This window comes from Geotrypetes seraphini, chromosome 10 (assembly GCF_902459505.1).
Source record: "Geotrypetes seraphini chromosome 10, aGeoSer1.1, whole genome shotgun sequence".
Classification (NCBI taxonomy): domain Eukaryota; kingdom Metazoa; phylum Chordata; class Amphibia; order Gymnophiona; family Dermophiidae; genus Geotrypetes; species Geotrypetes seraphini.
In genome coordinates this window covers 128,424,143-128,450,158 of record NC_047093.1, presented here as the reverse complement: position 1 = coordinate 128,450,158, position 26,016 = coordinate 128,424,143, and the positions used below count along the sequence as shown (strand labels likewise).

Genomic DNA, 26,016 nt, shown 5'->3' with positions numbered 1-26,016 from the left:
CAAGCCCTCTGGCCCCAGCATCTCTCCTGCCGCGGGTCGCGGCAGTTCGGGTAAAGGAGTGATGGCATTGCGGTAGGGGAGATGAGGCATCTCTCCTGCCGCGATGCTTGCGGTGGAGGGGTAGGCAGGTTGCTGGGGCAACTTGCTGATCGCAACAGCCACAATCAGCTCAGCAGCCCCTTTTTTGGCACTTAGACCTGGTTTGACTTTGTCTAAGTCAAAAAGGTATAAGTGCCGACTAGGCAACCTGCCTACGGTTTTGGTTATACCTGTTGTACGCCTAGGTATAGGTCGGCCCACCTCCCGCCCTTTCCCCTCCTCTAAACACGCCTCTTTTCTCTCTGTGCATTTAGAGGCAGGGGAAAGGCCTAAGCTGTTTTTAGATACGTCTAAAAACCAGCTTTGGTTATGGGTACTTGGACGATCAGGCTTTTTGATCGTCCAAGTAGCCATTTAGGACACTTTTTAGACGGTTTTTTTTTATTATGAACCCCATATTGATTGCTCTAAGAACAAATAAATACTCTAAACCATTTGTGGAATTAACCATAGCTTGAACATAGAGGTAGGCAATTCTAAAAATAAAATTTTAAAAAATCCCTCATTTTTGGATTTTTTTTTTTTTTTTTTGAATGGACATTTCCCTGCTGCCTACTTTCTGCGCCTAGGGACTTAGGCCAAAAGGGGACTTAGATGTTTCTTTTGATTATGCCCCTTCCACATTTTACTAATTCCTTCACCTACTGCTACATTCTCATACTCTTCTAAGGCCACAACACGTGTCCACACATGTATACCCATAGCACAACCAACTATCCACCCATGTGTGCACATTAACAGCCATTCATGAAGATACCCCCACCTCCCCTTAAGGAAATTTTTATGCAAAACATCAACCAGCTTATATGTTGATATTTAGGCATCTTTCACTCAACTGACAGGACCTGCTGGGGACCACTGCTATGAAGGAAAGAGTTGTAAATATACTAGCTCCTCTGCAAACTTATACCATTGGCCCCAAAAAAACCTCCTTTCTTTTATCTGCAAAAGTGCTGCCATACAGGTTACATAAAAGATATAAAAGCTTATCTGGATTGCTATTTTGTCCTTTAGATGCATCAGAGGAAACAATATTCTCAATCAAGACGCCAATCTTGCTTTGCCATCACCAGAGATAGAGTACTTGCTAAATACTTAGATCATTAACATGGCTTGTGGGCTTAACTGTTGTCTTTAACTGTTACCGACAGTGGCCATCGTTTTGCGAGCATACACTCGGTTCTTCAGGGCTCTACAAGCTATAAAAACAGTAGTTGGTGATATAATATCAGAAAACAGCAAAGTCCACAAAACACTTTGCACTCTGTGACTCCGTGTTCAGATCAGGCGTTCTTTAAACAACCAGCTGCAACCAATTGCATGTTTGGACAGCTACAGGCGCAAAGTATAACATCGAGCCAGAAATCAAAGCAGTATTTGCTAATTGCCTTAGTGTATCTTGAGTACAAGCCGTGAAATACTTGAAGAGATCACTTTTATTGATGAAGCAGAAAAACTAATAAAAATAAATCCAGTCTATAGCTGAATTCAATCCATGTGGCTGAACTGTGTTGAGTTTTCTCCACAGCTTCTGCGACCTTTTTTTTCCTCCTTTTAGAGGTGTCGAAGTGATAATATGGCATAATATACTCAGTAAAAATAACTGGAGGTTAGTTTGTAGATTATTTGGACAGCCATTTAATAATGCAGGAACATATTTTACATGTTCTTAAAGGAGCTTTTATGCAGATGAGAATCTTTTCCCAAGTACAGTCGATATTGTCTTTATAAGATTTTCAGATAGTAATTCAAATTCTTGCTATTGCAAAATTGGATTCTTCAACGCATTATTTCTGGGTATGGCTAACTAAGATACATGCTTTGCAAGTGGTGCAGAATATAGCTGCAAGGATGATCACTGGTGCTTCTCATTATCAACGCATCTCTCCAGTTGCCTGTTTCAGATTGAATACAAAATTTTGACAGTCATACTTCATGTGATATATGGAGAAGCACCATGGTATCTAATGCAAACTCTAAGAAGTATCTACCAAATCATTCCTTGCACTCACACTCAACAATGAGGTCATCGCTTGGATGGCAGCAATTTCTGTGGCTGGTCCTTGGTTATGGAATGCTTTGAATGGTTCATCGAGGCTATATTAAGATCTGAAGTCTTTCAAAAAAATATTTGAAAATGCATTTATTTGTTAGCGTATTCTTTTAGACTAGAGGATGTTTTATTTTTTATTTTTCTGCTAAGTGTTTGATTATTTGCAAAGATGTACTATTGTTGTTTTACTTTGGATCTGTGCGATTATTGCAATCCACTTAGGTTATAAACGGAATAGAAAATTTTTAAATAAATAAATCGTTATCCCCAGTATACTTTCACCTTTGAAAAATCTGTCCATTCACTTTTTAAAAACCTCATTACAGGTTTGCCGTGGTCATTTTTATGCAAACCTACTTTGTAGAAACACAGGAACTGAAAGAACGTACACACATGTTCTAAAGTTCAGATTTATTCAGAAATTCACAGTTTCCAATGGCATGACAGCTCTGTAGTTACATGTTTTGTGTTCTTCCACAGGGCTGTATGCTACGCTTAGGATAGTATAAAATGGGTTTTAGCTTCTAGCTTGGGCTTAGGTAAAAGGTGGTACAAGCCTAGCTAATTGTGCAGATTAACAAAAAGAAAAAGACAATCGCACATGAAAACGGAAAGCATCGTCAGTTCAAAGGACACTGAAATACAAAAACCGAAGCATGAAATGCTTAGTTCCTAATTCTGTACAAACTAATCAGCAAATCAAAAAATAACATTTACCTTCCTCTTAATCTATGGAACAAATATTCGCTGGTTCTGGAGCACTTATACATGGAACACAAGCCATAATAGCTAGCAAGCTGAAAATAAAAGTTGGATGTTGACATAAAAGCACACACATTTCTGATCTGCACAAAAAGCTAGCTGACACAAAAGCCAAGCAATATTGCAGATTATAATTTCTGGAGCAAGTTTGCTTGCGTTGACTTCCTGGTTAAGCAAACTATCGGAACACAACATCTGTGCTTTTCATTCCCCAGCAGAGGATACGCTGGATATTAGACCTGATCATACAGAGAACATTATCTGGAAACTAGGAAAAATGTAAACAATTAGGCTAAGTTATAAAATGGCTCCTTCTCACCATCTGACATTGTAGCTAAAAAAGGAGTTTTAAACCTGGATCTTTAATATGCTTAAAATATAAAGAAACCAATGTGTCTTCAAGAGCAGTTCTTCTATTTTTCCTTTTGGCTATTGTTTAATTTCCTGCCCCTCTTAACTGTGGACTTTAAATGTTTGGTGAGGGATTTACTTTTCCCTGTTATGTAGTTTCTATTCACTTTTATATTCTTAACAAGAAAAATCTTTGTTTTTGAAAATTCTATAAATAGAAAAAAGTTCTTCTGTAACACATCACCTCTCAACTGTAATGTGCCACCATATTCAAAATCTGATATTGCAACCCCATGTGGAGTTTAAAGAACAACCATCCTTTCCCTTGTGGTACACAATTTGAGACTCAAAATAAGAAACCTTCATTAGAGAGACCTAGTTCCCAAAAGAAAGCAAGCTGCCATTCCCAGAACCAGGATAGCAGAAATCACCTTGGGACCCAGTTAATGAACCAGAACCAAAACATGAAGCCAACAGCTGCTTCAGTTCAGGCTGTAAATGGAAAAGAGTTTTCACACTTATCCTAGCGATCCCAGTGTCAAACTGGTTTTCATAATGTCCATAAAGAAAATGCATGAAAAACACACACATTGGAGGCCCAAAATATATACAATTTCTCCTACATATTCATAATGGACATTCTACAAGTTCAACCAACTTTGTGCTATCCAGAACAGGACTAGGAAGCTATTTCTTAATTTGTTTTACTTGTAAAAACTAATGAAACCTTTGTGTGTGGATCTCAATTACAATTAAAGTATGGTGCGTTAATAGTCAATGTACCAGTCTATGCCTGCCAACCCAAACGAGAGTGGTCAAGGGCTCTCTGCTATTATTCTCTGGGATGACGACATGAGAATGGTTTGGTTTTTAGGACTAGATGTCAGCAGCCTGTCCAAGGGCATCTTCAAAGGGAAATGCTCTCTTGATGATACACCCAAAGTATTGAGAAAGGTAAAAGAATTTTTGAAGGTGAAGGAAGAGGACAAGGATATGAGACTACATGACAGAACATTTTTGAATAAGCAGGGGCAAAGGTGACAGATTAGGTGGTCCTCACCTGCCATCATTCAGATAAGACTTAAAGTGGAAGGACTGTGCAATAAAAGGTAGAAAGATATTTAAAACCATACTAGGGAGATATGCTACAACTAAATAAATAAATTAGATAAGCAAAAGGAAAACGGACAAATGTTTCAAGAAGCAAGATATAACAATGTTCTGACCTACCTGTCTTTTAAGGGATAGGAGTGTACATGAAGAAATCTATATTTGGGGCTTCCTAAAACTGGTAGCTAAAATCAAATAATGTTTATTTGGCAGTAAATAGGACCACTAAGACGTTATTACTGCAATATTGTTTGCACAGTTAATAACAGCTGACCAGGTCAAAAACATTTCATGTGTGTGAATGACCAAAATCTAAAATCAAGAGAGATGCAGGCTGTATACAGGTTGTCAAATACCAACATTCATCCATAACAGATCTTCCACTGCTTATATGAAAATTGCACCACTGCTTTTAGAGAGCTGCTGAAATACTGCCCATGTATTGCAAAGGATTAACATCCACCCCCCACTAAAACAGAAAAGCACCTAATTGATGGTAAACTTTCAGTCTGAAATTTTTTTTTAAAAAACCCGAAAAATCCAGCAGCAACAGGTGGCATAGAAAAACTGAAACGCTGACTTATAACTTAAATATGTTACTGTTTTATTAATGCAGAAAAATTGCATGTAAAGTTGATAATTAAGGCTTTACCAATTAGAAACCAAATCCTATCCATTCTTCCTGCTAAAATAGTCTTGGCAGTGTTTTGTTATGTAAAAATCCTGTCACTCAGCTTCCTTTCCTAGCTGGGTAATCTAAATGCCATTTCACATCACCTTTCCTTTCAAGCTACCTAGAAACTTAAAACAGACCTATCCAGTCACTACAACATGGCATGTGCAATATATTTGAGTACTTTGTCAGAGTGCAATTCATGAAGAAATAGAAATCCATTCTAAACATTTTCTAGCAATGTAATGGGGCAGGGTAACACTTGTCTCAGAGGTCAATATTAACCACAATAAGACCAGTATTTGCATAACAGCAATGTTGAAAAGTCAGTCATTTAGCCGCTCGGTAAATGGCAGAACTAGAGCCATAATCATTTAATGACATTTTAAGGATGCAAAAATTCTCATTACCTTACTGAATGCAGCATCCACTGTAAAGTAGGATCTCATGAAAAGACTAGAAAATCCTAGAAGGATTTTTGTGCAGGTGACAAACTTGGACATTGCTATATGTGCCTTCTGCTTCAAATATATGATTATCTGGGTGTCAGGTCAAAAGCGCGGCGGGACAAAGGCGCACGCAGACAATTGAGCACAGCGCGGAGGCGCGTGCCGCAAAAAATTACTGGCTCCGACGGGGGGGGAGGTATGGGGGGGCCCCCCACTTTACAACCCCCCACAACGCTGGCGCGATCTCTATTAAGTAAACTGGGGGGGCTCCCCAACAAAACCCCCCGGAGACCCTAAAAACTGTAATTTTCTTCGGCACGCGCCTCCGTCTTGCGCTCAGTTGTCGGCGCGCACCTTTGTCTTTCGTGGGGTTGTCTATGAACCGATTATCTGTTACAGCGACATGTACATGACAGTGCCCAAACAGCCATATTTTAAAAAGATGAAACTGTCAAAACAATAAAATTAGTTAATTTTATCACGGTATATTTCGTTTTAGTTTTATTGGTAGTCCAAGGCAATTATAACAAGGAATGGCCAGTGCATCGTGCGTAGGTTTTTTCAGTATTTATGCAAAATCTTTCCAATGTTTACAGGACACAGCCTAAGTGGTGTGTTGTACAAAAAACTAATGTCAAAATGGAAGCTTTCAGATAAAGGGGGAAGCCGTGACAAGAAAACCACATTTTAGAAGTTAGATTTTCAGTTTTCTGTAGACATTTCACTTACTGAACAACTTTATTCCTTTGTTTTTCAACAGTTGCCTACCACTTTAAAACTATACTTTTTTGGGGGGGGGTTTTGCTCTCCTTATAAGGGTGTCAGGACAAAGGCGCGCGCAGACAATTGAGCGCAACGCGGAGGCGCACGCCGCAGAAAATTACTGTTTTTCTGGCTCTGACGGGGGGGGGGGCGTGGGGGGGAACCCCCCACTTTACTTAAGAGATCACGCCGCATTGTGGGGGCGTTGTGGGGATTGTAACCCCCCACATTTTACTGAAAACTTCACTTTTTCCCGGTTTTTAGGGAAAAAGTTAAGTTTACAGTAAAATGTGGAGGGTTACAACCCCCCAAACCCCCCACAACGCCGGCGCGATCTCTATTAAGTAAACTGGGGGGCTCCCCAACAAAATCCCCCGTTGGCGCCCCTAAAAAGTGTAATTTTCTTCGGCATGCGCCTCCGTCTTGCGCTCAGTTGTCGGTGCGCGCCTTTGTCTTTCGCCGAGTTGTCTATGAACCCCTTATAAGCAATCAACACAATTTACTGAATGCAAACATTGTGTGTGGGATTTAAAAAGTTTTTCTCATTATGCTGGCCACCTACTGCACCCACATATTGCAGTTACTTCAGTTTAGAAATCTGGGATATCTCCAGAGGCCTGTGAAACACCTGGCATCTAGTGGGCTCATACCCAGATCCTCTGGTCAGTTCTGAACTGGGCTAAATTGATGTACTTTTAGATTATCCACCTAGAACTAGCTTCTGATCATATCTGCATGGTGGAAGCTCTAATGCTGGCCAGGTACCAGAAAGGCACGTGGAGTTTTACCCTAGTCTGTATTTAGATTTTTAAATAAGTAATGTATGATGGAGTCCATTATTAATCCAGCAAGTTCCGGACCGCTGGAAAATCTGGTTCCCTGCATTTCTTTAATTTCCCCCCCCCTTTCCAAAAATGATTTCACTAAAGGGAGAACAGACTTCATTTCCTAAAATATTTTTCTCTAAATCAGGCACAAATAGGTAGCAGATGGCCAAGATTTTGGTTTTTTTTTTTTTTATATATTATGGAAGGATTATCTCTCAAGTGTCAGAGAAGCCCATTCAATCTTTGGCATCTGCAAGGCATTCCAGCTGTGGTGCCAGCTATTACAATGGTTCTAGTAATGTGGCTCGCTGATCTCTTGGGATAGACACAACTGTTTCAAACAAAGGCCTATGAATGACTGTCAAGAGGAAAAAAGTATTCTTGCAATACAGAACATTAGTCCTAACAAAACAAGGCAAAATCTGGCTTATGATTATTGTACTTTTTACAACTGCTTTTGCAGAATATCTAATTCAAACTTCCTTTAATAATCTACAGGGAACACCTTAAAACTTGCTAGAACTTACATAAATAATGCAACAGTCCTGATATCAAACTTGAAAGTGACTTAACTTTGAGCAACAACCGTCTATTGTCCTCACAAGCTGTGGTATGTATTCTCTGCCCTCCAACCACTAAACATTTTCAAACCAGTCTAGATTGTTGTATGCAAATTAGCATATAGACAACGGCAGATCTGTTGCGCCATTCAATGCCAATAGAACTAGCCAAGATATACAGAATAGCGGCCTGTAACTGCAAGCGCCCCACATTTTAACTGAACATGGGGTTTTATGCAGGAGCTGCTCTTAAGGCATACAAACATCATTGCCACAAGTCAAGAAGTAAACTAGCTAGAATTTAAGTACCGCAAAACTTAAAACGCAGAGGTACTGACAATCAGAGCAACTAGGAGTGTCTTAAATTATGTTCGTAATCAATTTGTATTGTATTTCTTGATCTGAGGTGACACACCACACTTTTAGGCGATCATTGTTAGACAAAGAGAACAGCTTCATCAGTCATTCAAACAACATGTTTCATAGGTTGGTATCAGACAGACAAGCTAAGTATGGTTCACGCCAATTATAAGGAGCTAGGTGTTGACCTGGGGCTCTCAAGTCACTTGTGAACTAGAGAATCGAAAACCCTTGAACAAAGATTTGGTTCTACTCTACATGACAGCAGTTCAACTTTTGTAGAACATTTACACTTTGCTATCAGACCTTGCAAAACCAGACTCTTGCCCACAAGTCTACATATTGCCGTCTCTCCAGGAAATGACCCATAACGTAATCTACTCATAGGACAAGTACCCCCAACCTTGCACAGCACTGTAGTGTTCAATTTGCAAACAAACAAAAAAAAAAACGAAGCTGTAAAAGTTACAAAAAGGAAACCAAACCTTAAAACAAAATGACAGACCTCTCAAACACTCACATTCTCATTCCTCTTTCAGTGTCATTATAAATAGACAAAAGGCACATAAATACGGGACGGTACAGGTAGAAGGAACAAAGTTAAAGGAAGGGGATTCAGCTTTCGTCCCTATTCCACCCAACAAACAGGGCTTCAAAATGTTCTTTCTCCCAGTAATTAAACTGTGAAAAAATTACTATAAAGAATCCCCTCCCCTGATGGTCCATCCAGTAGATGATCCGCTTTTTAAGTTGTAACCTCAGAAAGATGCATGTCCATGCCTTCGGCGAAGCTGGACAAAATCCCTTAAATATCTCTTGGGAGAGAACTTTGCATACCATAAAAATTGTTCTCTAACAAATAATCTCCAGCCTGAAAAATTGAGCTAGACATCAGATACGGCCAGTAACAGCTGTGACCCCAAATGAACCCACAGTGATCTCCTTGTTGCCTTTAATGATGGCATGCAGGCTGGGCATGGATCCAGACTTAGTCTGTATCAACGTTTTGATGAGCTTGTCTTGTTCTTGGATTTTAGAGCGCCTGCGCTTGATAGCTCTTTTTTCAGTTTTGTTTTTCTGGGGCTGCCCATTGCACAGGGTGGTGCATGCAGAAATGCCACAGAAGTAGGACTCCTCTGACTGTGAAGATGTCTCTGAGCTCCCTGAGCTCCCATCAGATGGAGGTCCTTTATATGATGAATGATAAACCTCCCCAATGTTTGAGAAGTCCCTCTGATTTGTGAAGGGTTTCTTGGTTTTTAGGTCACCGTTCGCCACAGGATGGAATGGCTCAATTGGTTTTATGTTCTCTATTTTTTCACTTTTATACTTGCATCGTTTTTTCTGCATCAGGGAAAAAAATGAAAAGCATTAGTACATATTGATAACAGAAAATCCATAAGTGATTAAGATAGTATGTGCTATCTAGCTGGAATGAGGAAATGTTTTCAAGAATGTGCTCTTATTTGAGATTTACCCCCCCTGAATTGTCCCATGAGCACAATATTAACCCCCACCTCTTCTACGAAACTGCGCTAGCGTTTTTTAGCGCAGAGAGCAGCCCTGAATGGCCCGCACTGCTCCTGATGCTCATTGAGTTCCTATGAGCAGCACAGGCCATTCAGTATGGATCCCTGCACTAGAAACTGCTAGCGAGGTTTCGTAGAAGAGGGGGTAAGTCTGTGGGCCACTTTTACAAAGTCACAGTAGCAATTCCGGTGTGATAAATGCAATGAAGCTCATCCAATTTCTAGAGACTTTATCACCTTTGCTGCACCAGGAATCACTACTGTGGCTTTATAAAAGGGGCCCTAAGATTTCTAGGTCTGGCAATGCAAAAAACATCCAAATGAATGATGTTCTCTAAACCCATAAAAGGACAAGATTTGATTAACTCACTTCAATGATCATTGCAACTAAAGGAGGAATTTATCAAACAATGTTAGGGCTTTAAGTTGCTGAAAATGGTCCTTATCTCGACTTAAAACAGTCCTAATGCTGCAGGGTCAAGAATAGTACGGCGATATTTAAGTCACTGAGCGTTACTCAGTATGAGACGCAAAACATGCAAATTCATGTTTTGCATCTTATTATTATGCTAATTGCCTAATACAACTTGTTGTGATATGCCGCAAGTTGCTGTAAGGCTGAAAAATTATGGTAAAATAACCCCAGCTCTATGTCTTTCATGAAGATATTCACCCAAAGCAGTTTACATTGAATAGTATGAGGGGGTTCTCTCAAGAGGGAAAGTCATGGCCTTGCATAGCCTGGGCCACAGAAATAACACTGCATGCGAGGTGGCTTACAAGCAGTGTTAATCCTATAAGATGGAATTCAGCAACATGCAGTACTGGGATACCACTGGTTGCCGAATCCGAATACCGCACCTTAATGAATCTCCCCCCTAAGTATATAAGGAACATAAAAGCCATCCTCTTTTCCATCCTTTGGTTTTGATTTCTTTGAAAACAACATGAAAAAAAAAATTTAAGTGGTTCTATTCTCATCATCATTTTGTATGACTAACATGAGTCCACTACAAAATTTTCTATTGCTATGTATTTTGCATTATTTGCTTTAATACTGTTAACATTATACCACTGAAATATAAGGAAAAAAAAAATCAAGGTATTATTATCGTTCTTTGGCTTAAAATTGCACCCGACGACATATTTGGGTCAACAAGACAGTGTGAATGGCAACCAGCGTATAGTTTATTAAGAAAAGTAAAATGTAAATGAACTGTAAATGTAGATTTTATCCTAACTGCAATATTTCAAATTCAATGTCCCTTTTTACAGTTTATGAGGACAACTTACTGCTGTGCTCTGAGCGGTGGCATTCAGCCAGTTAAGAGACTTATGGTACTTGGTGAATGCAGAAATTAAAATCATTTTACCACCACCTAATTCTACAAATTTGTGAGTACTTATCTTTCTACTTGAATATGATACCAAGGGGATGATATTATATGGAAAATATCAACTGATCATTCTAAGTTGTAAAATATCCACATGGCAACTTAACAGAATCCAGCTTTAAACTTTCACAGGTGATGTGGGGGCTAAGCACCCCTAATTTAATAGACCAGGGAATAAAAGGGTACTGGGAGGTTCAGCCTTGAGAGAATATCCCCCATTGGTTGGAAGATGTGAACTGGACAGTTCATCAGTGCCCTTTCCTAGCAGCTATACTTCAGCACTACTTCTAGTCTTTGAAATGCTTACTTTTTAGTTTTTATCCTAAAATGCAACATCAACTCAGTTTTCAACTGCCTATTTAGCACTAACCTAGCTTTCTGCTTTGCAGCTGTACTAGTACAGTGGTACCTCGGTTTACGAGTGCACCGGTTTGCGAGTGTTTTGTAAGACGAGCAAAACATTCGCAAATTTGGTGCCTTGTAAACTGAGCTTGCCTCGCTGTACGAGCGCCCCCGAGAACCGGCACCCTCCCCCCCCCCCCCATGATCCGGCACCCCCCCGCCGCCATCATGCACCCCCCCCCCCATCGGGCACCCCCCGCCACCACCTGAGATCCCCCAACCCACCTGAACCCTCTTCTTACTTCGCTCAAGGCCCGGCACAGGAAGAAGATTTTCGGGCACAGGACATGCTGATGCCGGCGATGCGGAGGGAAGTAAGAAAAGGGTTCGGGTGGGTTGGGGGATCTCAAGTGACGGCGGGGGGGGTGCATGATGGCGGCGGGGGGGGGGGGAAGGTTTGGGGTGGGAACATATCAAAGCAAGTTTCCCTTACTTCCTATGGGGAAACTTGCTTTGATATACGAGCATTTTGGATTACGAGCATGCTCCTGGAACGGATTATGCTCGTAAAGCACAGTTACTTACCGTAACAGGTGTTATCCAGGGACAGCAGGCAGATATTCTTGACTGATGGGTGACGGCACCGACGGAGCCCCGGTACGGACACTTTTAGAGTGATTGCACTCTAAGAACTTGGAAAGTTCTAGAGACCGCACCGCGCATGCGCGAGTGCCTTCCCGCCCGACCCCGACGCGCGGTCCCTCAGTTAAGATAAGCCAGCTAAGAAGCCAACCCGGGGAGGTGGGTGGGACGCAAGAATATCTGCCTGCTGTCCCTAGATAACACCTGTTACGGTAAGTAACTGTGCTTTATCCCAGGACAAGCAGGCAGCATATTCTTGACTGATGGGTGACCTCTAAGCTAACAAAAAGAGGGATGGAGGGAAGGTTGGCCATTAGGAAAACAAATTTTGCAAAACAGATTGGCCGAAATGTCCATCCCGTCTGGAGAAAGTATCCAGACAATAATGAGATGTAAAAGTATGGACTGAGGACCACGTAGCAGCTTTGCAGATTTCCTCAATGGGCGTGGAACGGAGGAAAGCTACAGATGCTGCCATAGCTCTAATTCTATGTGCCGTGACAGAACCTTCCAGTGTCAGTCCGGACTGAGCATAGCAGAATGAAATGCACGCAGCAAGCCAATTAGATAGCGTACGTTTAGAAACAGGACGTCCCAATTTATTCTGATCAAAGGACAAAAAAAGTTGGGGAGATGATCTGTGGGGCTTAGTGCGGTCTAAATAGTAAGCTAAAGCCCGCTTACAGTCCAAAGTATGAAGAGCCTGTTCCCCGGAATGAGAGTGAGGTTTAGGGAAAAAAACAGGTAGGACAATAGATTGGTTGAGATGAAACTCAGAAACAACCTTAGGGAGAAACTTTGGATGTGTACGTAAAACCACCTTGTCGTGATGAAAGACAGTGAAAGGTGGATCAGAAACTAGTGCATGTAGCTCACTGACCCTCCTGGCAGAGGTGAGAGCAATAAGAAAAAGTACCTTCCAAGTGAGAAACTTGAAAGAGGCAGTAGCCAAGGGTTCAAATGGAGGCTTCATCAAGGCGGAGAGAACCAAGTTCAGATCCCAGATCACCGGAGGTGCTTTGAGAGGCGGTTTCAGATTGAAAAGACCTCGCATGAATCTGGAGACCAGGGGATGAGCTGAAAGGAGTTTCCCCTGGACTGGCTCATGAAAAGCCGTAATGGCACTGAGATGAACTCTGATGGAAGTAGACTTGAGACCAGAAGTAGACAGAGAAAGCAGATAATCCAATAGGGGTTCCACAGCAAGAGACCTGGGGTCATGATGATGTAGGAGACACCAAGAAGAAAACCTCGTCCACTTTTGATGGTAACATTGTAGAGTGGCTGGTTTCCTGGAGGCGTCCAGGATGGAGCGAACAGGCTGAGATAACAAAGAATCAGTTGAAGTCAGCCCGAGAGATACCAAGCTGTCAGGTGTAGCGATTGCAGGTTGGGATGGAGGAGGGTTTCCTGATCTTGTGTAAGCAGAGATGGAAACAGTGGAAGTAGAAATGGATCCCTGGAACTGAGTTGAAGTAGAAGGGAGAACCAATGTTGTCTGGGCCACCGTGGAGCAATCAGGATCATGGTGGCCCGTTCCCTCTTCAGTTTGAACAAGGTCCGAAGCATGAGAGGCAGAGGAGGGAAAGCATAAAGGAACAGATTGGACCAATCCAGAAGAAACGCATCCGCTGCCAGACGGTGAGGAGAGTAAAGTCTGGAGCAGAATTGGGGCAACTGATGATTGTGAGGAGCTGCAAAAAGGTCCACCTGAGGAGTGCCCCATTGTGCAAAGATGGACTGAAGAGTCGATGGGTCGAGAGTCCATTCGTGGGGTTGGAGAACTCTGCTGAGCTTGTCCGCTAAGAAGTTCTGTTCTCCTTGAATATAAATCGCTTTCAGGAACAAGCGGCGCGAGGATGCCCAAGACCAGATTTTCTGGGCTTCCTGGCACAAGAGGCGAGAGCCCGTTCCCCCTTGCTTGTTGATGTAGTACATAGCCACCTGGTTGTCTGTGCAAAGTAGAAGGACTTGAGGGAATAGAAGGTGTTGGAAGGCCTTGAGGGCATAGAACATTGCCCTGAGTTCCAGGAAATTGATGTGATGCTTCTTTTCCTGAGGAGTCCAAAGGCCCTGGGTTTGGAACTCGTTCAGATGTGCTCCCCAAGCATAAGGGGAGGCGTCTGTGGTGATGATCAGATGATGAGGAGGCAGATGGAACAGAAGGCCCCTGGAGAGATTTGAGGATATCAACCACCATTGCAGAGACTGACGAAGAGACGATGTCACAGATATGTGTCGTGAGCAAGAGTCTGTCGCTTGAGACCACTGGAGAGCCAGGGTCCATTGAGGAGTGCGCAGGTGAAGCCGTGCCAGGGGTGTGACATAAACTGTGGAGGCCATGTGACCCAAGAGAATCATCATTTGCTTTGCAGAAATGGAGTGCTGGGACAGCACCTGTTGACAGAGTAATTGGAGGTTGTAAAGACGGTTGTCCGGCAAGAAGGCTCTCATCTGGACCGTGTCCAGTACCGCTCCAATGAATTGAAGTCTCTGCGTAGGAAGAAGGTGAGACTTGGGTATGTTGATTTCGAACCCCAGCAGTTGAAGAAAAAAGATGGTCTGATTGGTGGCCAGAAGAACAGTCTGAGATGAAATGGCCTTGATTAACCAATCGTCCAGGTAGGGAAAAACCTGAAGGTGGTGGGAGCGCAGAAATGCTGCCACCACTACCAGACATTTTGTAAACACTCTTGGAGAGGAGGCAAGACCGAAGGGGAGCACTCTGTATTGGTAATGACAGTGATTGATCATGAATCGAAGGTACTGTCTGGAGGCCGGATGAATTGGAATGTGAGTGTAGGCCTCCTTGAGATCGAGAGAGCATAGCCAGTCGTTGTGATCGAGGAGAGGATAAAGGGTAGCTAGAGATAGCATCTTGAATTTCTCTTTGACCAAACATTTGTTGAGATCTCGCAGATCTAGGATTGGTCTGAGGTCTCCTGTTTTCTTGGGAACTAGAAAATACCGGGAGTAGAACCCTTGCCCTCTTTGGTCCAGAGGAACTTCCTCTATGGCGTTCAGAAGTAGGAGGGATTGAACCTCCTGACAAAGGAGGGCAGATTGAGGAGTGTGCAAAGCAGACTCTTTTGGTAGACTTTGGCCCGGAAGGGTGTGAAAGTTGAGAGAGTAGCCTTGGCGGATGATGTTGAGGACCCACTGGTCCGAAGTGATAACTTCCCACCGGCTGAGAAAGAAAGATAGACGTCCTCCTATCGGTTGAGGGAGGAGAGGAGATGGTTGAACGCTGGCTATGCCCTCGAGGATCAAGTCAAAAGGGCTGAGTCGATTTTTGTGGAGGAGGCGGCTTAGCTGGTTGTTGCTGCTGAGGCCTAGGTGTTTGCCGCTGCTGTTGACGCTGCCTCCTAGGTTGCTGAGTGGAAGGCTGCAAGGGGCGAGCCACAAAACGCCGCTGATAGGCCGTTTGCTGTCTGAATGGCCGTGAAGGTGGAGGTTTCTTCTTGGTCTTAAGAAGGGTATCCCAGCGGGTTTCATGAGCCGAGAGCTTCTGGGTCGTTGAGTCCATAGAATCTCCGAACAGCTCATCCCCTAAACATGGGGCATTAGCCAACCTATCTTGATGATTAACATCAAGCTCAGAGACTCTGAGCCAAGCCAAACGGCGCATGGCTACAGAAATGGCTGTTGCTCTAGAGGTAAGCTCAAAAGTGTCATATATAGACCTTACCATGAATTTCCTGAGCTGGAAAAGAGCTGAAGAGCACTGATGGAAAGCCTCACGATTCCCCACAGGAAGGTACTGCTCAAAGGAAGCCATGGTGGTAAGGAGATGCTTTAAATAAAACGAAAAATGAAAAGCATAGTTACCAGAACGATTAGCAAGCATCGCATTCTGGTAAAGTCGCTTACCAAATTTATCCATGGCTTTACCCTCTCTGCCAGGAGGGACAGAGGCATAGACACTAGCTCCTAAGGACTTCTTGAGGGTGGATTCTACAAGAAGAGACTCATGTGAGAGCTGTGGTTTATCAAAACCAGGAATAGGGATGACTTTATAAAGGGAATCCAATTTGCGAGGGGCTCCCGGGATGGTAAGAGGAGTCTCCAGATTCTTGTAAAAGGTCTCCCTCAGGATGTCATGCAAAGGGAGTTTCAAAAATTCCTTTGGAGGCTGGTCAAAATCAAGAGCGTCCAAAAAAGCTTTGGACTTTTTAGACTCAGCCTCCAAAGGAATGGAAAGAGATTCACACATATCTCTTAAAAAAGAAGAGAAAGAGGTGGAATCAGGTTTGGAGGAAATATCCTGAAGAACAGGCTCGTCCTCCTCTGATGAACACTCCCCTTCTGACTGAAGAGGTTCTTCAGAATCGCCCCACAGATCAGGGTCTCGAACATGGGGACCACGGTCCCGAGACTCAGGGGTGGATGATTCTCGGTGTCGGGACTTCTGTACCGACTTACCCGACCTCACCGACGCAGTACCGGGCGATGTTATCGGTCGCACCGGAGCCGATGTCTGTACCGATTGGTGATGAGACCTAGGCTCCGGTGCAAGGACAGGCATCGATGCCGATGAGGTCAAGCGTACCGGTACCGAAGGAGTGGATGGTGACAATACTGGCTGTTCCACGATCGGTACCGGTTGCTCAGTGGGGACCGATACCGGAGGGCTCGGTGTCAGGAGAGCTGGAAGGAGTTGTTTGAGCTGTTCCTTCAGCTGCACCTGCAAGATGGCCGCAATGCGATCATCAAGGGAGGGCACCGGTACCGCTTTTTTCTTCTGCGGTACCTGCGGTGCCGCTCGACGCCCCGGAGATGAGGAGCCCGATGTCGAGGGACTCACCTCAATAGGGGCGGAGCGCTTCCGCTGGCGCCTCACGGTCGGCAGGATTGGACTCTCTGCAATGGAGACCGGAGGACGTTCCAGCGGGGAAGGCTTCTTAGCCGGCTTACCTGCATGCTGCGACGTCGACGCGGTATCGCGTGGCGTCGATGAGGTGGGTGCCGACGAAACAGGTACCGAGACCGGCGCCGAAGACGCGGGGTCGGACATGTCGGTGCCGAAAAGCAGTCTCTGCTGTATCTCTCGATTTTTGAGAGTCCGCTTTTTCAGAGTGGCACAGCGGGTGCAGGTAGAGGCCTGATGTTCCGGACCCAGACACTGAAGGCACCAGTTGTGTGGGTCTGTCAGGGAAATAGGCCGTGCACACCGCTGGCACTTCTTGAACCCGGGCTGGGGGGGCATGAACGTAAAAACGGCTTCTGCCAAATCGAAGGCCGAGGCCTCGATGATGGCAGTAGGCCCCGCCGGGTCAAATCAAGAAACTTGACAAAAACAAGAGAATGTTTTTTTTTTTTTTTTTTTAAAGAAAGAAAAACGGAAGGGCAAAAAGAACCCGAAAAAGTTTACGCGAGCGGGAAGGCGAATGAAAAAAATATTTCAACAGCCGTTGAAAATGCGACTTCTTAGCTCCGCGGAAACTAAGAAACTGAGGGACCGCGCGTCGGGGTCGGGCGGGAAGGCACTCGCGCATGCGCGGTGCGGTCTCTAGAACTTTCCAAGTTCTTAGAGTGCAATCACTCTAAAAGTGTCCGTACCGGGGCTCCGTCGGTGCCGTCACCCATCAGTCAAGAATATGCTGCCTGCTTGTCCTGGGATAATCCAAGGTACCACTGTACTAAGTTATTATTCAAATGACAATAAAACTGTTATGGCCAACAACAGCTTCAAAGAACAGATATGTAGTATCCAACCAATGGTAAGTAACAATTTCTAATCACATTACCATAGCTAGAAGCATTATGAAGATATTGTTGGACTAAGGGCGACCTCTAAATTTGTACCAAACTACTTCAATTCTAACCATATCTTATCTACAAGAGGTAGAACATATTCAGTCTTGTGAAGGAATGTTCTGTTTTTGTTGTTAAAATATTAATTTAAATTTTTCATGAACTAAAAAATTAAAAAAAAAAATTAAAAAAAAAAAGTTGAATTTTTACTATAGTCTTATGGACCACCCTAAAGTTCACAAGAAAGCATTTTTTTCTGTATTTAAAGTTTTTTCTTTTAATTTCAAACACCATGGTTCTGATCTCAAATTATCTTGCTCTCAGTCACTAAAAAAACTCTCTCTTTTGAACCATCAACAGTGGGCAGATCACCACGCATATGAGCTACACACTGCTGCCACACTTGTTTTACCCTAGGCACTGCTCCGGCTGCCACCACCCATGGCACAATACTCCCATCTCATACTGCCACCACACTAAGGTCAGAAGGAATGCTGTGCAGAGTATAGAGAGAGGGGGTAAGGGGGAGAGAGACACTGAGCATAGTAGTGGTGGATTTTCAGGAAAAAAAAATTATGGGGATACGTGGATGAGAAGATTGAAAGAGCTGGCTTCTCAGTGTTTCAATTTTCCTTTTCCCGTCTTTTTAGTACTGTACCTTCTGGATTTTTGGCTCTTAGTGTATGAAAAGCTGCTCCCCCTGGGCTACATAGTTTTTACCAGTGGTCTCAAACTCCAACCCTTTAAAGAAATGACGATTTTGCTAAGTCTTAATAATAATATTGTAATTTATAGCTAAAGAGACATATGATCAAGAAACTGTTTTATTTTACTTTGATGATTATGATAAACATACTGAGGGCCTCAAAATAGTACCTGGCGGGCTGTGAGTTTGAGACCACTGGTCTTTACCATTGTGAATCATTTCGATATAATCCATGTAAATTACAAGACTGGGATATAAACTTAACAAAAGGATTATTTTAAAAACCTACCTTTTTTTCTGGGGAAAATTTCACTGGTTCAACAATGTACAGGTCATCCGGATTCACTAAAGGAGAAAAAATAGTATTAAACTCTGGTTTTTCCTTTTGTTTTGTAATTCTTTATTCATTTTTTAAAACTTACATCAAGTGTACAATTAATAAAACATTTAAGATTAAATACATCACTTGACTTTCCTTAATATATTCAGATACATAAGTTTATTCCCTTCCCACCCACCCATTCCATTCATATTTAATCAAAAATATATAAATATTCTTTATATGTTAAAACCTTCCATATAATTTAGACAACCCACCCTCCCCCTCCCCCCATTTGCAAATATACTTCCAATAGAAAACGGCATCTATTGATTACAGTAGGCTGTCAATGGCCCCCAGATCTCTGGTTTTTCCTAATGGGATTTTAAAAATCTGATTTACATAAACCATGTAGTAAACATTTTATACATTGAAGTTGCTACCAAAAATAATCTCATATTAAATACTAATCCCCCTCTTTTACTAACGCATAGCTCGGGTTTTAGCGGTGGTAACTGCTTCGACACTTATAGGCATTCTATGAGCATCGGCGCAGTTACCGCTGGTGCTAAAACTCACGCTGTGAAACTCACACTATGCATTAGTAAAAGAGGGGGTAAATTTGCTAAATCTTAAAATCACATTTAACGTTTTGACAACAAGGGAGGAAAACTGCTGGAACATATTCAGTTGTGCCAGTAGACAAAGGAAATGGAGAACCAATGGGAGGTGCTGTACTGCAGGAAGCTAAGCACCACATGTGCTCATGAGATCCATGTGTGACATTGCAAAGTGTCTTCATTTTTCTTCAGAGTCTACAGGAAAAATTTAAAGTGAACACAGATTTTTTTTTTTTTTTTTAAAGAAGTACGTCTTTGGTGCGAGTTATGTCAACTTTAAGCGGAGATATATCTTCACAAATTTTGTAGCGGTAGTTGTGCTATGTGTATTTTCAGGAAGGGATTGAAAAAAGGGAGAAGCATTTGAGTTTTTGAAAACATGGCTGTCAAGGGCGGTGTAGAGATGAGGACCAGTTACAAGTTTTTTGCAGTTTGTTTAAGCCAGAAGAAGAGGAGCAGATAAGCGACTCCTGTAGTTTATAATAAAGGATTTTTGCTAACACTATACAGTCATTGATGTTTTTTGAATTATTTAAAAGTCTCTGCAAAAAAAAAATGTATTCCTATGCTATAGCCGCTAAGACTAGCAAGAGTGATATATTCTGGTTTGAACTGCAGTCCAAATGTCATTTTTTTAAGGAGTCCACAATGATTTTCCTGTTGTTTGATAAGGAACCTGGTGTCTAATGTTATTGTTACTGTTTAGTGGAGTTTTTTTGAGATCTATGAATGAATAAGGGCACGCTGTTTAAAATGGCTTGCTCATAACAGTAAGTGATTAATATTGTTACGGAGGTCTCTTTCTTCTGCTGCAGAAAGAACCCTTCCCAAATCACATATACAGTGGAGAGAGTATGTTCTGAGGTTATTATTATTGAAAAAAATCCCCCAGGTGAAAAGGCAGGTCAGCTACTTTGATCTACAGCAGGATTCTCAAACCCATTTCTTGAGGTCAACAACCCAGCCTGATTTTCAGGAGTTTCACAATGAATATGTACAAGATCTATTTGCCTAACGTATCCAGGGCAATGGAGAGTTAAGTGACTTGCCCAGGGTCACAAGGATCAGCATTGGGCTTGAACCCAGAACCTCAGGGTGCTGAAGCTGCGGCTCTAACCACTAGGCCATGCCCCTAGATGTCCATTAAGGACTAGAGGTGAGTGGAGCTGCCAGGTTGAAGGGGGTGGCCCACTCCACTCAGTGAACAAAAATGCTCCAAAAACTTGGCCTACAGTGGTACCACTTTACCCCTCTCCCTTGAACATTTCTGGGTTGTGAACAGAGTTTGAAGAATTACGAACAAAGTATACGATTCATTTATTTTCCTACAAACACCAAGGCCTGATTCTGTAAACAGTGGCTAGCTCCCAGGAGCTGTTGACCATGGTTGTCAATCATCCGCTAGGCACCGTTTATGGAATTTATTTATTTCATTTAGCCCTTTATTTAGTGATAAAGGCAAATAAATCTCATACTTATTCATTGTGGAATTCCTGCAAACCAGCACATCAGGTCAAAAACTGTATCTTCTCCTTATAGGGAGATTTTTCTAGAAAAGAGACTAGAATTCTTATGTCTCCAGTTTGCATGGAGCTCTTCTGGTCTCAGCTTCAAGGTCTTTAACTCTGATCAGTGGGGCTTGGGAATTTCTTTTAGAGAGAAAAACTGTTTCTAAGATGGACCATTATGATATATCTGAGACAGCAGTGGTTAGGGACTGAAGTGTAAAATGATGGTCTGAGTTTCACTACTTACCTCAAAATATATTTCCACCATCAGCAGGCTAAACCCTACATATTCTCAAGAAAATTCTGACGCCAACTATGATTCACCACCAGCCATTTTAGAGGTTCTTAGTACTATTTCTAAGGCATCATTTGCTCTTCACTGACATCCTACATATGGCAAAAGTTTTCTTAAGTCTGGGTTACTTCTGGAACTGCATTGCAAGTATTACATTATATAGCCTGAAGTTACCTGGAATTGAAGCACATCATTCTGATAACACTTCATTCATAAAAGGATCGGGAATTGGACATGTCCAGGAGGCATCAAGGTGTAGATTCTGAACTTCCTAGCTCAGTTCAGGGCAAATTCAACCCCCCACACTCTTGGGAGTTGGAACTAGGCTTGTTGAATCATTCAGTTGCTTGTATATACTGAATATCATACCACAAAAACTCTCAATGACAAGTTTTGTAGACCATCAGAAGGTAGATAAAATTGTTTATGGAAAATATCATTCCAACCCCTATATTCCTCATCCGTCTTTTTTTTTTTTTAAATAAATGTATATCACATTGTAATACACTTCCAGATAAACCTGATTAAACTTAACAAGCCAATGTAAATTTGAAAGTTCTCTGTAATGTCGCTGTCTGTATACAGTCTCTTCCCTTATAAACCACATAGAACTGTTTGTGGTATGGCGGTATATAAAAATAAAGTTATTATTATTAATTCAGTACCTCAAAGTGTCACTGTGAAAATAACAAATATGGAGAACTCTCCTTAAATGTGCCAAAATCAATATTCACATAGCATTATATTTTGCCATTGGCTGCCTAATTCTTTTTTTTTTTTTTTTTTTAGTATTTAAACTTTTTATTGATTTTTATACAACATATAAGAAGTGCAACACTTAAACACATTCAATAATCAATAAAAAGCACTTATATACTTGTTTAACCATGAATCAATTTATCCACTCCTCCCTTCCTCCCTGGATGTGTGTGGAAAGCCATAAAAATAAATTGAATCTGGTAGGTAACTAACTAATCCTTAAGGTATTTGACAAATGAGTCCAATGGACCCCAAATTTCTTTAGATTTCTTGGTCTCTCCGGTTGCTCTGCTAACATTCTTTCATACTGGTAATATAAACAGAGTGTTTCCCACCAAAATGTAAAATTTAGATGGTCCCAATTTTTCCAATTTCTCATTAGTTGCCTAATTCAAAGATACAATAAAAATGTACCCTCCTCTTGTGTCCTGTAATGTCTTAATTTTTAACAGATGTGGGATTTTGGGGATTTTTTTTGGGGGGGGGGATTTCTTACCCTGATTTTATCACTATTTGTAAATCGCATTGGATTATGATATTGCGATCAAATCAAATTTTTAAATAAACTTGAAACTTGATATTTGGGGAAATAAAGAGTATCCCTGATGTGGCCAATGCCGAAACACAATACTATATATGAACATTGGAGAGATCTCCATATTTAAGCTAAGTTCTTTTTACAGTGATACTTTGAGATATTGAAACTACGTGATATATATATACATTTATATAAAAAAGAAAGAGAGACCAATGAGGAATATAGGCGTTGGTTATTTTAAAAAAATGATTCCAGTCTACAAAAATTAAATCATTGAGAGTTTATGTTTGTGGGCTTTCTAGCTATATTCTCTCTGCTGAAACTTAAACTTTACCCTGTATTTATATATATTCAAGTGTGCATATGTCATATCATTAAATGGAAAATTAAGTCATGCTAAATGAGGCCAAGGTCCATCAAGCCCAGCATACCATTTCCAACAGCGGTCAGCCCAGGTCCCTCGTTTTTCTGTATATCCTGAAAGGTGGTGAATGGAAGTTTGTACAAGCTATTTAAGGGCAACTAAATATTTGAGGAGGCTGAAAAGAGATGCCATATATTTCAACAGAAAGAGCTTTAGCCATCTTTTTTCAGGGAAGGAAAGGTATTTAGAAAGATATATTTTCCAAACCTAAGGCATATAATACTCTGATGGAAGAAGATTAAAAAATTCCTCTAATCAGTACTCCTTGGATATATAGAACTCCATGATTTTTCATAATCAAAAATAAGAAAACATTGACTAAATTAGATGAATGCTTGGATTTGGATAGAGACAAAGTAAAATGGACAGCTTTAAGCAGAGTACCTCAAGGCTCACCACTCTCCCCCAATACTCTTCAATGTTTTGATATCAATGCTAGCAAACTTCTTAGACAAGAAAGAACTAATACACTTCTCCCATGTAGACGACATTACAAATATGCCTCTCTTTCTACAAGAGCAAAAACAAAATTAACAATCAAGTAAGTGAAATTATGAATCTGGACTGGGCAAACAATATGAAACAAACTACCGTATTTTTTGCTCCATAAGACACTTTTTTTCCACCCCAAAGTGGGTAGAAATCTCAGTGCGTCTTATGAAGCAAAGGTGCACTATTTTAATCCCCCACGCACCAGCTTTTTTAAACATCACCCGCCGCTCCCCCCCCCCCTCCCGGCAGCCGCACCACATTTCAGCCATACCACCTTCAAACACTGCCTCGCCGCCCCCCCCCCCCCGCACCAACTTTCAGCCACACCACCTTTTTAAAACAAATCCCCCGCCGCCACAACTGTCGTTCCCCGCCGTACCTTTTTCTAGCCTGGTGGTCCAGCATATATCCCTCCCTCAACAGCTCTGTATCATTTCCCAGGAGTGTGGTGGTCAGGCCCAAGCCTTACATGGGCCCGCGCCGCTTTCTGAATGACTGGCGGCAGTTCTAATGGGACAGTACTCAGTTATAGTACTCCTAATGGGGCGGCTTATCTAACAGCGAGTTTTAATGTCTTTAGATAAGCCGCCCCATTTAAGCAAGCCGCACCCACTGCAGAGATTTGTAAAACCCATGTATAGGCCACGGCTTATACATAGGGAAATACGATACTTCAAGCATTTTCCCTATCTGTCCCGATGGGCTCACAATCTATCTATTGTAACTGGGACAGTGGAGGATTAGATGACTTGCCTAAGGTCACAGGCGGCACTGTGGGGTTTGAACTCACAACCTAAGGGTGCTGAGGCTGTAGCTCTAACCACTGTGCCACACTTCCTGAGCTAAATCTACAACAGTACAGGCTGGACTGCTAAACCAGAACAAAGTAGAAGAATATATTAACAGTTAAAGCAGCAGTCTGAGAACCAAGGAAGAAGCCAGGGATCAAATCCTGCTTCTTTTGCCGACATTGATGCAGGTATAACTAGACTAAAAGGCAATGGAAAGTGAAGTGACATTCCTAGGGTCACTGAGGGAGCCATAAGGATGAAACAGGAAAGGAAAATGCCCCACTTAAGTGATGAAGTACTTTTGGGCCTCTTCTAAAAATCTCAGAAAAAAAAGGAATTCAGCACCCAACACAGTGTGATGACAAATTTGTACTCCTTAGTAATCCTGTTCTACAGAAAATATTCTACTATAAACTCATAGGGAGGATGGAATTCAGTCTTAAGCTATGAGGTATACACACTAGTTACAAATGTTTCAACCTTTAGTATTCTTGGTAAAAATTATCACATACTATTCTTTAGTTGCTCAAAGTTCTATTTATTTCCTTTGTTAAAAAAGAACCCTCTTTAATCTGAACTCACAATGTGCAAAACCTCTGTTTAACTTAGACAAATATCTGTTTTATGATGGTGATCTGCTGCTCCCTGCTGAAGGTCCTTAGAATATGCTGACTGCACATTGGTTTCTTGTAAGTTAGTGCCTTCCACATTGAATCCCTGCTCTGAATTAGTGCTTTCCATTCTGACTTCCTGCTCTGTAGACATTAGGTACTTTCTTCGGAGGTTCATACGAGCTATAAAAAGGGGGACAAAAAAGGAAAAATCTAGCTTCTCTAGTTTCAAGGCAGTTTCTGGAACTTTATCATACCTAGTTTGTCTAAACTGTATTAAGTTGTTTCAACTTTATATAAAGGTCTAGTAAATGCTTACTGCTATCAGATTACCCACTATACCAACTTTCAGGCATAGACTTATTGACTTGTAATTTCTGTAAAAAAAAAAGTGCTTGAGCGTAATGTGGAAATATCGAGAACCTCACCAGATCAGCCGGACTGATTTGCTTGACACAGTGTGGCTTAATCGATTATACTGCAACTGGGTTCGGAGCAATACCATAAGGGCTTCTGTTGTTAGCCCTATGATGACGGATGGCATATATATCTTGATGCTCTGGAGGAGAGTCCAAGGTTACCTCATGTGTGGCATATGGTCTAGATTGTTGTTAAAAGTTACTGTTATACATTTGTAATGTTTTTTGGAGGGGGTAGAGAGATGTGATAATATTGTTTCTGGCCTTTTGGTAAGAGTGGGTGGGTATCAGGGAGGGGGAGGATGAGGGTTTTCTATGGATGAGTGTGTGGACGGGAATGAATGATAATGTGTGACCAAAATGGGGGAAGAGAGTCAAGTGGTTTTAGAATGTTCCTAAGATTGATATATTAAGGATGATTGTTCTTGATGCCATTTAATTTGCATCTCCTACTATGCAACTTTGTATGTCATTGAATGGGCAGGGATTAAATTCTCTGCATCAATGCCAACTTTGTTTTAAAGAAGCAGATAGATTAAAAATGTCTGCTGGATGTGTGCAGGAGAAACATAAGCAAATCTTTTCACTTCAAATAGAATTAAATGAAAAACCAATGGAGTTGCCATTGTCTTTGAAAATTCTATATCCCTTCAGGTACAATAAATTATTCAAGACAAAGAAGGCAGATATCTCTTGAGAGTGATTACTGGGGGGCAGTTATACATGCTACTGAATCTCTATGCTCCTAACCATGATCAGGGATTATTCTACCGATAACTAGGGAGGCTGCTAACTGAATAGGCAGAAGGAAAACTGATCTTGGGTGGGGATTTCAACCTAAAGTTGATTATTATTTTGGATAATTTC

The 26,016-nt window shown here is 41.7% G+C and overlaps 1 protein-coding gene across 4 annotated transcripts in view; it reads right to left on the bottom strand.

Moving 5' to 3' along the window:
* Positions 1 to 7,223: 7,223 nt before the first annotated feature.
* Positions 7,224 to 26,016, bottom strand: part of SUCO (SUN domain containing ossification factor) — a 117,503-nt gene continuing 98,710 nt past the window's right edge. For 3 of the 4 annotated variants that reach the window (XM_033960959.1, XM_033960960.1, XM_033960961.1), the window contains 2 exons: positions 18,663 to 18,718; positions 7,224 to 9,350 (listed from right to left, as the gene is read on the bottom strand). In XM_033960959.1, the coding sequence (XP_033816850.1) occupies positions 8,898 to 9,350; positions 18,663 to 18,718 (509 nt within the window). In that variant the 3' untranslated portion in view covers positions 7,224 to 8,897. Of the gene's footprint in view, positions 9,351 to 18,662; positions 18,719 to 26,016 lie in introns of those variants that run through there. The other variant, XR_004540875.1, reaches the window with a different exon arrangement.